The sequence below is a fragment of the Aphelocoma coerulescens genome, chromosome 15 (genome assembly GCF_041296385.1).
Source record: "Aphelocoma coerulescens isolate FSJ_1873_10779 chromosome 15, UR_Acoe_1.0, whole genome shotgun sequence".
In the NCBI taxonomy this organism is placed as follows: domain Eukaryota; kingdom Metazoa; phylum Chordata; class Aves; order Passeriformes; family Corvidae; genus Aphelocoma; species Aphelocoma coerulescens.
In genome coordinates, this window is record NC_091029.1 from 8,887,209 (window position 1) to 8,903,926 (window position 16,718).

Below are 16,718 nucleotides of genomic sequence, written 5' to 3' on the forward strand. Positions count from 1 at the left end.
TCAGCCAAGGACCAAAGTGCTGGTTAAAAAAACAGGTGGTGGGAGTTGAGCATGAGGAGGTGTGAGAGCTCTGGGGCACAGGTCTCCTCCTGCCAGCCAGAAGTGAGGGCAAGGAAGCCATGGACATGGACCAAGGCAATGCTGCACTGGAGTCCTCAGCTGGAGAGTTAGAAACAAAAGTGAGCGTGTCTCACACTGTGAGTGGGGTTCCCCTGAGTTACACCACCAAACCTGCAGGCCTGGCTGCTGGTCAGAGCGAGCATCCAGCAAATGGAGGGACACAGCTGCAGGATTTCATGTCACACTTCTGCATGCCTGGAGCTGTCAGTCCCCATGGGTGGTCCCAGCTCTCCTGGTGCATTGTCCTGATTTGGCACAGGGGCCAGCCCGTGCTGCACCAGCAGCCCCTGTACCAGCTGCAGCTCCTGCTCCAACTCCTGGGTGCCACAGCCCAGCCCTGGCATGGCCATGGCACCTTCCCCCAGCACCTGTAGCACCTGTGCCATCAGCTGGGCTCTCACCAGCAGCACGGCCAGGGCTGTGTGGAGTTTGGCACAGCCCAGCGCCTTCATCCCCCAGTGGACAGTGGTCCCTGTGGAGAGAGGGGGTGAAGGAGCTGTGAGTGTGGCAGGGTCTGCCTGGGCAGAGCTGGCCTGGGGAACAAGGACACTGCTTGTCCCAGGGACTCCACACTCGCCATACCTTGGCTCCAGCAGTGTTTACAGTACTGCAGGTCCCTCAGCACACTGGGGCCTGTGGCCTCCAGCCAGTGCAGAGCCGAGGCATGGAGGGGACTTCCAGCAGGAGCCTTCTCCAGGAGCTGCACAAGGACAGGGAGCAGCTGCTGTGCCAGGACAGCTGGCTCCGCAAAAACATTGGGTTCATCCTCCTTGTACAGGCTGGCAGCTCTGGGGGGAAAGCCAAGGTGTGAGTGAAGCCAAGGGCTGGTCCTGTGGTACCCCACACTCCCTCCTCATGCCAGTCCACAGGTCCAGCAACTCACTTGTTAGCCTCCAGCTCCTCCACAACGCTCCTGAGATCTAAGATGGGGATGTGCTGAAGTAGTGAGTTGAAGGTCTCAGGGTGCTCCCCAAACTCTCCCAGAAGGAGCTGCAGGAGGCTCTGGAGCCCCACATTGTCCTGCACAAAGATGCAGCCATCTCGGAGAGGCTCCCCTGGGCTCTGCCGCAGGAGGCTGGCGAAACCTGAGGCCTCATGCCGGACCTCCCGCTCCTCATCTTGCAGAAGCTGAATGGCCATGTTTATCAGCCTGAGGAAAGGGAAGAGAAGGGAAGGGAAGCATACTGCATGCCCCAGAGCATCCCAGCCAGCTTGGAGGGGAGGGAAGGATGGGACTTCAGAGGAATCCTTTTCTGAGGGACTTCTCTCCTGGAACGTGAAAGACGCAGCCACCACCCAAAATCTTGGAGCTTGGGAGGGTAGGGGCTGTGCTGAGGATTGAAGGACCCAGTAATGCCATCTGCTGCTCATAAGGGACTGGCTGTTTGTATTAAAATGCCACCGACATAATTTTTTGTAGACTGTGAGCTCTTGAGTGCCAGTGATTTTTGACTGAGTGTGGTTTTCTTCAATACCCTTGAGTTTTTGCAGGGGACATTAACCTCCAGCAGGCTGGGGCTGGGGCTGCAGGGAGCAGTGCTGCTGAGAACTGGCTGCAAGCGCAGCCACCCCCAGGGATGGGCTCAGTGACCTACCGCAGAGCCACAGGGACGAGCGAGGCACAGGACAGGGATCGCCGCACCACGCCAGCCCCTGCCATCTGCAGGGAGCGGGCGGCTGCCAGCCGCAGCACCTCGGACCAAGTGGACCGGCTGCACTCCTCCAGCGCCGCACACCAGCGCTCCACCAGTGCGCCATCCTCGTCCCCAAACCTGCCAGAGCAAGAGAGGGAATTCAAGCACACCTTTCTGCTCCATCCAGGGGACCAAAGGCCACTGGCTGCCCTGAGATTGCAGGAGTCAGGTGCAATGCTGTGATTTATGGGAGAGAAGTCATGGCTGTTTCTAGCATGGACTAAGGATGAATCTGCTGGAAGAGTTGGGCAGCTCCCTGGCAGCAGCAGGGACCTACCGGTGGGTGAGCAGCAGACTGGCAGCACACAGTGCCTGGAAGAGGAGATCAGGCCCAGGACACTCAGCCTCCACCACGTGCAGCAGCATTTCCAGGCAGGATGCTGAGGAGCCCTGAAGCTTACTGGAAGCTTCCTGGGACCATGATGAGGGATCTCTGTAAAGATGCAGCAAAGCCTCAAGGTACAATCTCAGGAACTCTTTGTCCCTTCTCTCTTGCAGCACTGACCACAAGCTCTCCTAGTTGACAATGGGGAAGAAGGTACATGTTAGTGGTTGGTGGTCCCAGCACTGCAGGACCGGTGCAGCCTCAGCCTGGGGAGCACCAAGCTTCTCAGCAATGGGATCTCAGGGGTCCCATCTGCGTGGTGCATTGGGACCCCCTGCTTTACTTGGTGACTTTTGTGCCATCATACCAGCAATGTCAGCCCAAGAGCATTCTCCACCTCCTTGCACGTTCCTCCCTCCCCAGTGATCACCCAGCTCAGGATGGCAAGCTGGATGTCGAGGTTGGGCTGCTGTAGAAGTGAGCAGACAGCAGCAATCCGCTCGCTGTCTGCCAGCCGGGCTGCCTCGCTGCACATGAAGTGAGCCATGGTTTGGTGGAGGGTGGCTGAACCCACCTGCAGGAAAAAACCAAGATTCCCCTTCCAGTGCTCAGCCTGGAGCGATGAATCCCCCTGTCCCTGCCCAGGCTCACTGCCAGTCAGGCGTGGCCATGATTCTCCTGGCAGGAAGCAGTACCTGTGGCTCGGTGCAGCCAGACTCTCCCCCCTGCAGGAGGCTGCCCAGCTCAGCACTGATGGTGTCATGGATGTACTGGGTGAAGCCAGGGCTGAAGGATGTGGGCAGGAGGGTGAGGACCTGGAGGAAGGTGGCACGGACGAGGGGACAGCGCTGGGCAGGGGTGAGCAGCCAGCCCCGCGCCTCCAGCTGCAGAGCCACAGGGCACAGCGCCTTGGCTGACAGCCTGCACGGAGACACAGCCTTACCACGGGGCACAGCGCCAGGCTGGGCGCCCTTCTGTGGCCAAAAGGCTGCATTTGGCACAGTGACCCCAGCTGGGGAGACAGCAGGGCAGCACTCACCCCCCCGTGGCCGTGGCAGAGGCCAGCAGCGCCCGCATCTGCAGCAGGTGCCCGTGGACAGCGTTGTGCGAGCGGGTCTGTCCGGGTGCCGCAGGGAGCTGCTGGGCCAGCTGCAGGAGGAGCCCGTGGCGCTGGGGTGGGGGCACAACGGGCACCAGAGCCTTGGCAGCCATTGCTCGTACGGCGTAGATGGGGCTCTCCGCCAGCCCCAGCAGTGGCCCCAGGAAGGGAGCAGAGGGGCTGTGGAGCAAAAAGGGCAGCACGTGGTGATGTTCTGGCTGGAGTGAAATCTCGCAAGAGCCAGGGCCAGCCTCGGCACCATGGGAGCCCTTCCCACTGCAGGAGCCCTTGGCTGAGGCACAGCATCCACACTGACCCTTACCTGCTGGGACTGTCTGCACCAGGCTGCAGCTGGGCCAGGAGGGTGAGGATGGCATGGAGTGCAGGGTGCAAGCGGGGCCCCCCCGATGTGGGTGCTGTGGCCACCCTGAGCTCTCCGAGCAGCACAGAGCCCAACTTTGGATGCTGCCCGAGGAAGGCGTGCAGGCTCAGCCCCTCTGATGGGCAGCCATCCCTGTGGCTCCATGGCTGTCCCAGCAGCCGGGACGTGAGGGCACCTGCAGGGACAGAGGAGGCAGCGTCAGGTCCCATCCAACCCTGCCAACCCTCTGCGCTTCACCCCAGACAAGCTCCGAACCCTGAGCGCTGTGGGATCTCTCTGTCAGTACTCACTGAAGAGCTGGATGGCCGCGTTCCTCATGGCCCAGCACGGCGAACCCAGGCCCCGCAGCGCCAGGGCCATCATGGGTGTGGCGTGGCACAGCACGGCCCCGCCCAGCCCCGCCCCGCGGACCAGCGTCTGCAGCACGTGGAGGGCACACACCTGGGGAGAGCACACGGGGCTCAGCGGCACCATGCCGGGAGGGGGCTCATGCTACCATGTCAGGGGAAGAGCGTGGGAAAAGACAGGGGATCCAAGAGGCCGTCAGCTCCCAGGCTGCCGGGCTGGACAGCGTGACCAGGGCTCTGGGTTTTTGCTCATCTGAGTTCTCAGGGTCTCACGCTGGGTACCTGGCACAGCTCCCTTCAGGGGACCCGGCCCATATTACCCTCTTCCCAAAGGGGCTCCAGCAGCCAGGAGTGCCACACTCACCTGTGGGAGGTCGAGGGTCTGGTCCCAGTCCTGTGGCAGTGCCGTGGTGGCCAAGGTCAGCAGTGTCTGGATGCAGCGGGTCAGCAGCGGCCGTGCCTGCGCCGGGGCCTCCCCGCTGACGATGCAGAGGAAGAGCATGGGGAAGCCGGCAGCACGGCGTGTGACCGAGCTGCTCCGGGGCCCGCTCAGCGCCTCCAAGCCCTGACAGAGAAACAAAACCCACCTGAGCTGTGACCAGACACCTGTCACCTGGAACCTGCAGCTGCCCTGCAAGGAGGGCACCAGCCACGCACCAGCATCTCAGCTGCCAGGAGGGTGCTTGCCCCAGGGAGAGGGGACACTGAGAAACGACCCTAGTGCTCCCTGGGGCACACAGGAAACAAGGGGCACAATGAGTACCATACCTGCTCCAGCACAGCCCGTGGGATGGCCTGCAGCTCTGGATCCGGGTGGTTCAGCAGAGCAGCACAGAATTTGGTGAAGCCCATGCTGCAGCCCTCCACTGCTCCCTGGGACAGAGCAGAGTCAGGCCCCCACACCCCAAAGGCTGCACCCACCAGCCCCCCCATGGCCCCAGGAAACTCTTTGCAAAGGGGAAGAGCAAGTGAGAAGACATAATGGTGTGGGGATGTGATGGGGTCTGGCACTGGGATCCCAGCCAAGGTGCTTCCAGCCATCCCCACGTCCTGCCCCAGAGCACACCCTGCCCCACTGCACTCTCCCTCCCTCCACTCCAGTATGCCAGGGCAGGGACAGAGCTGGAGGGATGGGTAAGGGCTCAGATACGCTCTTACCCAGTGCCGGCACCGCAGCAGGATTTCCTGGAACACCCTGGTGGCCATCTGCAGGGTGGGGAGCAGCAGGAGGGGCCCCAGTTCAGCAGGCAGTGCTGGGGATAGCAGCAGCTCGGCCAGGCCCCCCAGGAGCAGCCCAATCTCCTGGGAAGAAGAGGAAGGTCAGCAAGACTGGCAGGGAGGAGGAGAACCTGGGATGGATAGCAGCAGGGCTGCAAGCCAGGTAGCCTGGCTCTGCCACAGCAGGGGACTGTCAGTGTCTGGGAAGAAGCATAAGGGCAGGCAGGGAGTGGGCTGCTTTTGGGGAGGCTGGTGGTTTCATCCTTCCTGGAATGGGGTGAGAACATGTGTGAGAGCACTGAGATAAGGACAGAAATTCCCCCGTGTTCATCCCCAGTGTGGATGAATGCCACAAGGGGAGGTGAAGCAGCAGCTGGGGTGGGCTGGACGATGGGTGCCTTGCCGGCCTGCCCCTCTCACAATGCCATAAGGAGGGGTCCCCACCTTCACTGACACCCAGCAGCACGTCAGGATCAGGTTGTGCTCCTCTGACAGCAGGATTGAGTCCCCCTCCTCTTCCTCTTGCCCCCGGCCCTTCCCCAGCATGATGAGGGAGCCAATGGCGTTCCCCATCTCTGCAAAGGATGGGGCAGCAGCTGCAAAAGGAAAAGCCTGGTCTGAGCAGGGTGGTGTAGGGCAGTGGGAGGGGGATGCTCCTGGGGTTTGGGAGGACCTGCAGTCCCCTGTCAGAATGCACACAAATGGCAATGGCTCCTACCCTGCCACATGCCCCACTCAAGACTGCAGCTGTACTTTGCCCACTGCTCTTTCCAAGCCATTGCTGTGAGGGCTCTGCCAGCCCCTCCTCTCCCAACAGTTTTCATCTGGCAGGTGCCTCACTGCTTCTGGAAGGCTTTTGCCTCTAGTGCTGCTCTTCTCCCATGGAGTTGAGAAAGGGACCCAAAGCCAGGCCCAGCCCTACCACGGTCCCCTGCTGTGGGGAATTCTACAGAATACAAGTGCATTCCCCTTGGGTTGAAGGGCTGCTGGGCCAGGAGTGGCTGTGATGGAGTTGTCAGTGGTTCCCAGGGATGGTTCTGCCCCCATGGGGACACACTCACCTTGCTCATCAGCATCAGGGCCCTGCTGGCTCTGCAGAGCACCCAGGAGGAAGGAGGTGATGTCTCTCACTGTGGTCACGAGGCGGGTGAGGAGCTCCTGCCAGCTCTGCACCAACTCTGCAGCCTGCATGGAGACAGCCACGTCCGGCACCTGGAGCAGACACCTGCGCAGGGCTGCGATGGCTCCTGCAGAACACCCACCTCTGCTCACTGTGGGGTCAGCACAGCCCTGCCTCTCCTGCCTGAGCCCGTGGCTGACATGGCTCAGGGGCAGGGAGTGAACAGGGCCCTGCGTGAGGGGTGTGCAAGGCACGGGGAGTGCCAAAACAGGGAAATCGAGGCAAGGATGTGGCACCAGCAACAAGCTGGGGTCTGAGTTCTGCCATGATTCTGGCCTGTTCCAGTTCCCAGGGAGCTGCTGCAGGAGCTGCTCCCTGCCCTGCCCTGCCCTGCTGGGGCCATACCGTGCATCGGTGCAGTGGCTGCTGCCCGCAGCAGGTCCTGGCATGCCACCTTGTACTGGGCTTGCAGCACGTGGAGAAGGTGCTGGGCGAAGCACAGCCCTCGGCTGCGCAGTGTCAGGGCTGCCTCAGCCTCCAGGGACAGGCTCTTCATGATGCCACTGTCTGACCTGGGGCAACAGGCAGATCCTGCTGTGAGTACCAGGGAATTCCTGCCCATCTTGTGCTATGCGGCGCCTTCCTCCCCTGGTGCAGACTCCTGTACCTCAACCCTCCCCAGCTTCCCACTGAACCCAGACTGGTTGAACACAGACTGGTGAGGCACCAGTGCTGCCAACATGCTCTTGGGGGGTCCTGTGCCACCACAGGGAGAAGTGGGGGGATGCCAGGAGCTCATACTTCTGCAGGATGGTCTTCATCAGCACAGCTCCAGCTTCAGCCTCCTGCACTCGGGGGCTGCCCAGGGTGTCCTGGGCCAGCTGGAAGAGAGCCAGGGCAATGGGCTCGGGGAATGTGGCGGGGAAGTAGCGGACAAGCAGCTCTGAGGCCAAGTCTCTGATCTGCCAGGACAGAGAAGACATGGGGAAAAGTGGGACATAGATAAACGGGAAGCATGGTGGGTTTCCCCTCTGAGCCTGCTTGAAGCCAAGGCAGGCATCTTTATGACCTCCCCTTGGTTTTAGGAGGCTCACCTCGTTAGTGCTGTCCTGCAGGCAGCTCAGCAGCACCAACAAATTGGGCTGGGAGAAGAAGTCCCAGCAGCCGCTCTGCCTGGCGTAGCTCAGCAGTGTGGCCATGGTCCCTGTGAAGGGGACACGGGGCGGTGGGATGGGATTGGCTGGGAGTATCCCCACAGCTGAGGGTGATACTCCAGGCAGCTTGCCTGTACTCACGTGGGGGCTGGCCTTTCTTCCTGTCAGGGCTCCAGGTGTCTGTGCAGGTCTCCAGAACAGCGACCAGGAGGAGCAGAGCCGTCTTCTTCCTCTGGTAGTTGGAGCCTGGGCTGAGCGAGGCGATGCTGAGCTGCAGCAGCCATTCCACAAAGCCTGTGGGCAGAGAGCACAGCAGCGAGGGATGCTGGGCACATGTCAGTCTCCCAGGGCTGTGGTGGAGGTGTTGGGTGGCTGCCTCACCTACTGCCTGGGCGAGCTGCCCAGCTCCCTCGCCCTGCCCGGTGCCTCGCGGCGCCTTCCCCCGCAGCTGGGCCAGCGAGCTGTCCCGCAGCCGGACCAGCGCCTTCCTCATCGCTGCCTGCAGCAGCTGCCGGAACGAGGAGGAGTCGCAGTTGAGGTTCAGGGGCAGGAACTCCTGCAGCAGCCGCAGCTCGGTGCCCGAGAGGGGCTGGTTGGTGTTGGGGCTGCAGCAGAGCAGACTCAGCGCTGCCAGCCGAACGCCCTCCTCGCGGGTGCCCAGGCAGCGGGAGAGCCGCTGCAGCACCTCATCCCCCAGCGGCAGGGCCCCTGCCATGCTCTTCTGTGCCTTCAGCAGTGACACCCAAGCCCGGAGTGACGTCGTGTCCTCGCCACCAAACTGGGCAGCCAGCGGTGCCTGGGTGGCCGGGAGCTGCCGCAGGGTCCAGGCCAGGAGGTGGTTGGCAGCGTTGTTCTGCAGGATGGGCAGGGGGGAGCGGAGGGCCTGGGAGAGCAGGGGGAGCCAGCACAGTGCCCACTGCTCTGCCAAGGCCTCCTCTGTGCCCCGCTGCCCATCCCGCCACTCACTGCACTGCTGCCGCACCAGGACCTTGTAGACCTCGGCCGCAGCAGGACACAGGTGGTTGGTGGAGAGGCAGCTCAGGAGGTGCTGTGGCAGGTCCGGATAGGCGTCCAGCACCTGGGAGAAAGGCAAGTGACCCTCATCTCCCTGTTGGGCTGAAAGCTGCATTTGGGGGAAGGACAGATGGGTACAGGCCACACTGCAGGCACCCCTGGCACTGAGTATCTCTGGTACCTCAACCTGCTTTTGGCCAGCTTTTGGTGGGCAATGACAGGCAACGTTTCCCTTCCCACTGGCACTCCCCAGGGATGAACTGCTGTAGCTCACTACCCCAGGGATGCTATCCCCCTGGGTGATGCTAAAACACCCCCTCTGGGTGGGAAGGATGCCTGCCCACACAGCTGAGCTGGGTTGAAGGTGACAGGCAGTGGACAGAGGCTGTGCCACCTCAGCAGCAGAGCCAGCTGAGACCAAGACTCCCCATACCCCTGCCTTCCCTACCTGCTGGCTGCCCATGTAGGGGACGATGGCACACAGGGGCACATATCTTGCTTTGATCTGCCACGGCATTGAAATCACCCTCTGCAGCATCTGTTGGTAGAGGGGTGTCTCCTGGTCCTGGAAGTGCTGGCACTCAAGGTGGTAGATCTCCAGGAGCAATCGGAAGGAGCTGTGGATGAACTCAGACACCCCTTCCACCTGTGGGAGAAGGATAGCAAATGGGGCTTAGGGTGGGCTCCCTCTCATGTCTTCTTGTCCCATGGCAGGTGATGTGGCCCTTTAGAGCCTGTGTGTGACAAATGCCATGACCTCAGCAGTGTGGCTGCCCCTGCCCTGGCAGCTGCAGGCAAGGGAGCGTGTTTAGCTGATGGAGCTGAAACAGTCAGGGGTGTGCTATGGGCTGGGGACAGCAGCCGAGCCAGGTGAAGCTGTTCCTGGCTGCCACATTATGGCCCTTTGGGGCCATACCCGTGTCCTTACCGGGGTCTCTGCATTGTTCCACAGCAGCTGGGTCACCTCCTGGAGGAGCTCAGTGTCCTGGGCCAGGATGCGGGTCCCCGTCAGGTGCCAGAGAGCAGCCAGGCCCTCCCGCAGGCGCTGCAGCCACAGCGCACACGCTGCCAAAACAGAGCGCTCTGCTGCAGCCCTCACCCCAGACTTGCCTACAGCAGAGCCAGCACAGGCTGGGGGCTTAAGGACCCTGTGTGCAGGGGCAGCAGTTCCCCCATCAGGCACACAAGACCCCAAAAGGGTTACTGTCCGTTGGGCTGGAGCAGAAATTAACAGCAGTTTCCAAACCAGCTACCAAGACCCAGAAAAGCACCTTCCCTGGGAGAAGATGAAGCACACAGGGGCTCCGTGCATCACGAGCACAGTGAACCTTTCAAACCTCCCCACCATGGCAGGGTCACCGTCTCCTACCTTGGAAGCAGTAGTAGTGGCAGTTGTTCTGCTCCCTGGTCAGGGCACACACAGCAGGAAAGACCACGTCCAGCAGCAGGCAGGCCTGCAGGAGCACAGCAGCTCAGGGAGTGGGCAGGCATGGGATTTCCAGGGTGAGAAAACCCTGCCATGAGACAGGCAAGGAGAGTGCTGCCTGGTTCTCCTGCTCTTACAGAGCTCACTTCTGCTCCCTGCCTGGAAGTCCTCAGCTCATGAGGACTTGGGAGAGGCTAGAAGTGGGCAGAGCTGAGGCTATGCCCTGAACGAGCAGCCCTGGGTTCATGCCCTGGGAGCACAGGGTGAAGACTGCTTTGCCTGTGTAGGGGCTTTTGGCACCACTTTGTTTCCCAGGCCCCCAGGAGAGACAAATCCCTGCTTGGGTGTCTTTGGAAAAAGCAGGCTCCTGGCTAACTGTGCTCAGCAGGATGCATGGAGCTGCTGGTGTGGAGGGGTGCAGCCTGACTTCATCCCCCAAGGATCCGCAGGCACCACAGGTGGCTGCCAGCCCTCTCCAAGGGCTCCCTCAAGCCCTGTCCACTAGGTTTGAGTTCTCCTACCTTGTGGGGGAAGCCCTCCAGCTGGCAGCTGAGGATGTCCATCTTGCAGCACGTCAGCAAACCTCTGGTGAGCACCAGCTTCTCCAGCCCATCTGGTTCCAGGACAGGGGGCACTTCCACCACAAGCTCCCCAAACTTCAGTTCCCCAGTGCCTGCTGGGAAATGGCTGCACTGGATGGAAGGAAGGTGGCAAACCCAAATGCTGCTCTGGGAGCAACTGCCATGGCTCATTCCAGAGCATCCATGGGAGGTGGCCGGAGACAGCTGGAGACCCCAGACCCCAAGAGACAGACACAGCAGCCAAGTCCAGCTTGGCACCAGCCTCTGTCCCCTCATACCCAAACACACCTGTCACCCTTTGCCAGAGGCCATCCCCAGCTCAGGATGGAGCACGCACCTTGGCTGGGGAGCTGGAACAGGGTCAGCACAGCACTGGCCCCATGCTGGGGCTGGGGGGCCGTGTTCACCAACATGCTCAGGGCTGTGCCTGCCAGCAGCCTCGTGTCTTTGTTCAGGGCCTGGACTCACAGGGAGGCAAATGCACAACTCAAAACACCACTTAAACCTCAACCCCATTTAACTGCCCCTGCAAGCAGCTACATGGGGTCTCTCAGACATACCAGACACTGGGCTGTCTCTGCAGGCTTGGGGAGGGGAACAGGGAAAGCACCTGGGAAGGACAGCACTGCTCTGCTCCGTGGGACAGGCAGCTCCATCCCTCCAAGGGCTGTACGCACCTTCCCCCAAACCACCTCCAGCAGCAGTCCCAAGAGGCTCTGCAGGGTCTCACTCTTCCCTGACATGCACCACACCAGGGGGGCCACATCCTTTGGCAGGGCCTGGAAGACCTGGAGGCAGGCCTGGAGGAGCAGGAGGTGCCACAGGGATGATCAGTATTTCTCACCTCTGAAAAAGCAGCAATGCCCCAGGAACGGCCATTCAAAGCAGCTTGATGCGTTACATCCCTCTGGACATTGCTGCCAGTGCCTGGCCAGTCCTTGCAGGTACTGATTCCCCTGCTCCCCAGTCTGGCTCTTACCTTGATGACCAGGTAGCCCCACGTGCTGCCGGGTGCAGGTGGGCCCTGCAGCACCCAGCGCAGGGTGGTGGCCAGGCGCTGCAGCAGCGGGGCCAGGTTCTGCCGCCAGTGCTGCCGGCCCAGGCTGCTCTCCTCCAGGAACATGGACACTGCAGGCAAAGGGACAGCATGAGCCCCCAGCCCTCCTGCAGCCAGCCCTGCTCCCGGTTCAGCCAAGGGCTGCGCTGTTGGTACGTGAGGTAGGAATGGAGCTGCGATGCAGGGGATGCTTTGACTTGTCTGGTTTCCAGCTGTGGGTGGGCAGAGCAATGGATGCTGGGACCTCTGTAGAGATCACATGGATCTGGCTGACCCCTGCTACCCCTCCCATGAGCACAAAGGACCCAGTTTAGATTGGCAGGAAGTGTTCTGTGCACTGGTGGTGTGGGCTGGGAGAAAACCCTGGAAGGGAAGGAACAGAGACTGACCTGACTGAAGGTCCCCAGGAGACAGCACCTGCAGGGACAGAAGGATAGTTTGTCCTGTGTCACAACATGCTGGGGTTCAGTGCCTTTGGCAGGAGGGTTCTGCCCCAGAGATGAGCAAAGGGCTGCTGTGATAGACAGCCACGTGTTGCCAGCTGCAGCCAAGGGCAAGTCCCCAGAATGGTGGGAAGTGAAGTGAAGGACTGGAAGCAGCCCAAACCAACAGGTCCCTGTCACAGGCAAGTCCCCCTGAAAGCCAGTGCCACTGCACAGCTGGGGTTCTCTCACCTCTCCCTGCGGTGCCAGGCTGGCCAGCAGCCTGTCCACCTCCTGGGCCAACAGGGCTTCCTTCCCCACTGCCAGCTGGGTCACCATCTGCCAAGAGACACTCCAAGTCAGCTGCTCTGCCCAGACCCCTGGGAGATACCAGCTGCCAAGTGCTACTGGGAGAGCCTGCAGCACCTCTGGGCCCCTTTGCTGGTAAGGATGCCGGAAAGCTCCAGAGCTGTCCCAGGAGTGGACAAAGCCAGCCCAGCTGACTGTCTTACAGACCTGTTCCAGTTTCTGGAAGGAGCTGGAGCTGCTGGTTGCCTCCATCTGGAAAGCCAGGACACAGCGGAGCAGGGGTCGTGCCTCTGCCTCACCCAGCGCCTGCAGACCCTCGCTCAGCACCCGCGTCAGCTGGAGAGCTTCCTCCAGGTGCTTCTCTTTGCATCTCTTGGCAGTACTCCTGGAACAGGACATGGATGGGGGTGAGGACACCCTGGTTCGGTGAAGTTTGTAGTGGGTGAATACCCCAGCTCAGAGGGATCTGGGATTGGGGTGTCCCATCTTGATTTGGATAGGAGTAGGGGTGCTCCAGCTTGGTAGATGTTAGGGTTGGAGTGCCCCAGCTTGCGATTCTCCTCTCTTCTGACTGCACTCAGCATTGCACTGGAGCGAGGAAGGAGGGACGGTGGCGGGGGAGAGCTACACGAAATCCTCAAAGCTCAGCACATGCAAGCCCCTGGGGGGGGGCAGAAGGGCTCGAAAATCCTGAAAACTGCAGCCCTGCTGCTGCTGAGCGGGCAGGAAGGGAATGGGGGGTACGTGAGCGTGGCTCGAACCCCTTGCTGGGTATCGATCTTCTCACACCCCCTCCCTTGTTCCCCTCCTCCCGACCCGCGCCCGGGGGAAGCCGAGATCCGCGCCGGGCGATGCACGGGCGCTGCACACCGCGGCTTTCCCGATGCACTCGCACCCGGGGGGACACCGGGAGCTCCCTCCCAGGGGCCCGCGCTCTTACCCCGCGAAGTGCCGCAGGCAGCGCAGGCAGGAGAGCACGGTGGCGGCGAGGCCCCGTGTGCCGTAGAAGGCGGCGCAGGCCCGCGCCTCCCGCTCGGCGCCCATGGCGGCCGCACCACAGAGCCGGGCCCGCTGCGGCGCTCGGCGGCGCCCCCTGGCGCTGCCCCGGCCCAGCACCGCCCGCAGCGCCGAGCCGGAGCCGCGATCCCTCCTCCAACCCCGGCCGGGAGCCGCCGGCTGCCGGGCAGGGTTGGAAACCACCGCCGGCCCAAGCCGGTTCCGTAGCCGGTGAAAAGCCAGATAGCCCAGAGCTTCCGAAAACCGAGTGCTGCCTGCCGAGCACAGAGGGATTTTGGACAGCACGAGGCGGTGTAAGATCTCTGAAGTGCCAACTGGAATGCTTCGGGGTGAAGCTGTTGTCTGGTTCCATCGTGGTTCATTGCGTGGTACCCCGCAGTCCTCCCGCATGGACAGCATCTCTGATAGCCAGCATCACTATTGTAGTCGTATCACTAATAACGCTGCTACCCAGTGGAGAGATTCCACTCTTCCCATGGGATGAAATGGCCTTTGGGGAGAGAGACAGATTTATTATAATTATCATCAAAATAAAATGATTTTATTAGAGTTCTTTTTGCTAGTCGGCACAGGGTTGAACAACTTTATTAGGCAAATTTTAAGATCATCTTTAAAGCTCCCTTTCAAGCCAAACGACTCCATGATTTTACAGTTTCTGGCTTTTTATTAAATATAGTTTTAACACCTGACTAGCACATCCCACTGAATTTCAGCTACACAGAAAATGCTTCTTGTTTTTGATCTTGAAGGATTGTTTTTACCCTGTTGTTTCTCGCAGCGGCGCTGGAGCGACTGATGGGCATCGGCTGCTTGGATGAGTCATGGCACGGGCAGCCCAGGAAAACACAGCTGGGGTGCACCAGGCGGCCAGGAGGACACTGAGATGTGAACACTTCCCTTGGGGACGGAAAGCCCCCAGCCTGTAGTTTTTGGCAGCATTTGTCAACAGCCTCTATCTCTGTTCTGCTTTAGAAATCAGCCTGGAAGCCCAAATCCAGCCAGGGGACCAGGTTTGCCCTGACTGCTGTCAATATCAATGAGTGAAACAGCCTAGGAATTGTTCCAGGTAAGGCAGAGGAGTTCAGGAGGATGGTTACATCCCTCAGACCTGATCGTCCATTCTCTGAGCATCACAGCCACCCCACGCAGGTGATAGGGAGTGGGGAGAAGCACTGCCAAACCAGAGCTCCCACAGGTGCCAGCACACAGGCAAGGGCAAGGCAGAGGAGGGTGCTGCCACATTGTAGGGTTCCCCATATTCCTGTTCCTGTTCTTGTGCTGCCTGCAGAAGGGAGGGGCAGAGGAGGGAAAGGGGGATTTTTTCTTGTTTCACCAAAGGAAGGATTTTCAAACCCTATAAATTCATTTTTGACAAGTGAACAGCTAAAGCAGATTAACCTTTTTGCTAATCCTCTATAATGGCTTTGGAATCTCCTTAACCAATAAGAAAATGATAAGAGCCTGTTTCTTTTCTTTTTATCTATATCTATATTGTCCTCTCTTGTCTGCATGTTTTTCCTTTCTTGTTTTATTTTCCTTTCCTTTTCTAATATGAAATAGCCCAGCGATCCTATCTCCCAGAGTCTCAGTAAACAGAACATCAGAAATCCCTTTCCTTTATTCCTCTCTGGTAACAGGGTGCAGAGAAGTGTCTGCTGATTGGGATTTGATTACCAGCAGCTATCAAAAGTCTCTTTGTACGATCTGGCTCCTAAATCCCATAATTCTTTGATAAAAGAAGTATTACCAGTCCATTTTCTGAAGTGAAAGGTACGAGAGGAATGAAAGAAAGCAATCAGCAGAGATCCTAATAGGCTAAGTGCATGTGTGGTGGGAAGGTGGGGCTGGGACAGGATGCCCAGGGAAAGGTGTCCTTTGTTAAGGATGGGGAAGGAGAATTAATCCGCTTCAGGCATATGGTTATTACAGCCAAGAACAGAACTGGTCAGATCCTGCACTTGCCCATGGCACATCCCAGCTCACCAGCCCTCTGGACCAGCACAGTGTAGGGAGCAGAACCTGGGCCCACATCCACCTCTTGTGTCAGCCTTTGGGTACATGCATAAAAGCTGGGAGCAGTTTTCAGTGATCTCTGGAATTAGGGCATCCCCAGTGCCTCTCTGGAACACTGACACCTTGGCAGGGCAACAGTGAACAGGTGCAGACTGAGCAGCTACAAAGGTGTCTTCATCTCAGACCTGCAGCAAACAGGTAAAGATTCGCAGAGCTCAGTTATAATCCATGTTACACCATTGGAACAGCTGAAGGAGAGGTGAATAAAGGGATGGAGGAAAAACAGTGGTTTGGCTTTAAGTGAGTCACAAGTAGAACAGCTATGGGGCATCTCTTCCCAGCACTGAGGGACCCACAGGTGAGGAAGAGCAGGCAGTGAGCAGGGATGAGGATGGAAGAAGGGGGCTGAGAGGGGGCTCTCCTGGGGACTGGCTCTAAGTTTTGCAGGATGCTGGAGGCATTGCTGGTCCAGCATGAGGACCTTTGGTGTGCACTGGTTTCACAGCACCCACCTGTGTGCCTCCTTGGTGTACCATGAGTGGGACTGGTATCTTCCTCTCCTGCAAGGAAACACCAGATGTGAGAGTGTTCACCACGTGAGCTCCTGAGGCCTTGCTACTCACCTTGGCTTAAACTGCACTGAGGGCAAGAGAACTTGGGTTTAAACTTTGCTAAGCACCCTGATCTCAACCACACCTTCTCTATTTTATTCCCAGCTACTCATTTCAGTTAAAGACACAGGATCCAAAATGTTCTCTCTCCTTCTGCGGATCACAGCTGCCAGGCCTTGCTGTTAGCCCTTGGGAGGGTCAGAGACAGGCTTCCCTTCCTGTCCTGAATCTTGGCCATAGCCTCACCCCAGTTTCTCTGGCTGGGCAGGAGTTGGGAATTGAACTGGCTTTGGGAAAGCCTGGCATTGGCACTGAGTCCATACTCCTGCCTGGATGGCTGTGGGACCTCACTGAGAGCACATGGAGGCAGCAGCAGCAACAATCCTCCCGCTCCCTTCCCCACACAGAGCACGGCTCAGCTGCACAGGAGGTGGTTACATGCCACTAAGCTATGGTGCAGAGCTGCTGCAAGCAGCCAGTAATCTAATTTATTAAGGGCTTTGAATCCTTACAAAGAATATGTTGGATACATGCAAAGCATCTGCATTATTCCAGTGATTAGGGCAGCAGAGATGGGAGAAAGGGGAAGGAGGAAAAATACCATTTCTCTGCTTTCAGCAGAAAATAAATCAACTTTCACACAGAGTTCTGGCAAAGCCAAAGGCTGTGCTGTCATTAGAAATGATTTTTTATTAAGCTGAACTCTCTCTTCTCTCATGTTGTATGATATGACAGCTCTCTTTTGATGGGAAAGCTTTCATTTGGCCAGAGAAAGGGATAATTTGCTTCTTTTAAGGAGTTAATCCTCT

At 59.1% G+C, this 16,718-nt stretch overlaps 1 protein-coding gene across 2 annotated transcripts; it reads right to left on the minus strand.

Annotated features, from left to right (window-relative positions):
- Positions 1 to 53: 53 nt before the first annotated feature.
- On the minus strand, positions 54 to 13,312 carry LOC138119491 (tRNA (32-2'-O)-methyltransferase regulator THADA-like). Of its 2 annotated transcripts, XM_069031419.1 has the most exons (31): positions 13,209 to 13,312; positions 12,476 to 12,653; positions 12,212 to 12,298; positions 11,927 to 11,954; positions 11,460 to 11,608; positions 11,158 to 11,280; positions 10,818 to 10,938; positions 10,421 to 10,575; positions 9,843 to 9,927; positions 9,402 to 9,538; positions 8,922 to 9,119; positions 7,841 to 8,537; positions 7,601 to 7,753; positions 7,400 to 7,509; positions 7,107 to 7,267; positions 6,711 to 6,877; positions 6,247 to 6,432; positions 5,630 to 5,781; positions 5,126 to 5,269; positions 4,736 to 4,840; positions 4,332 to 4,532; positions 3,911 to 4,061; positions 3,561 to 3,795; positions 3,179 to 3,418; positions 2,835 to 3,060; positions 2,507 to 2,713; positions 2,092 to 2,330; positions 1,716 to 1,892; positions 1,004 to 1,270; positions 703 to 908; positions 54 to 592 (listed from the first exon to the last, which is right to left on the minus strand). In XM_069031419.1, exons 1-31 carry the CDS (start codon positions 13,310 to 13,312, stop codon positions 300 to 302), a joined length of 5,682 nt encoding a protein of 1,893 aa, XP_068887520.1. In that variant the 3' UTR covers positions 54 to 299. The 2 variants fall into 2 exon arrangements, with proteins under 2 accessions (XP_068887520.1, XP_068887519.1); XM_069031418.1 differs by having other exon boundaries at positions 7,107 to 7,509.
- Between the last annotated feature and the right edge of the window lie 3,406 nt (positions 13,313 to 16,718).

Bases quoted from the DNA above. Each gene is read 5' to 3' on its own strand.
- LOC138119491 (XM_069031418.1), bottom strand. From the start codon at position 13,312: ATGGGCGCCGAGCGGGAGGCGCGGGCCTGCGCCGCCTTCTACGGCACA. The intron at 6,433-6,710 runs GTATGGCCCCAG...GGTGTTCTGCAG, and splicing joins AGCCACTGCACCGATGCACG to GAGCCATCGCAGCCCTGCGC. The intron at 2,331-2,506 runs GTATGATGGCAC...ATTGTCAACTAG, and splicing joins CTCTTGGGCTGACATTGCTG to GAGAGCTTGTGGTCAGTGCT.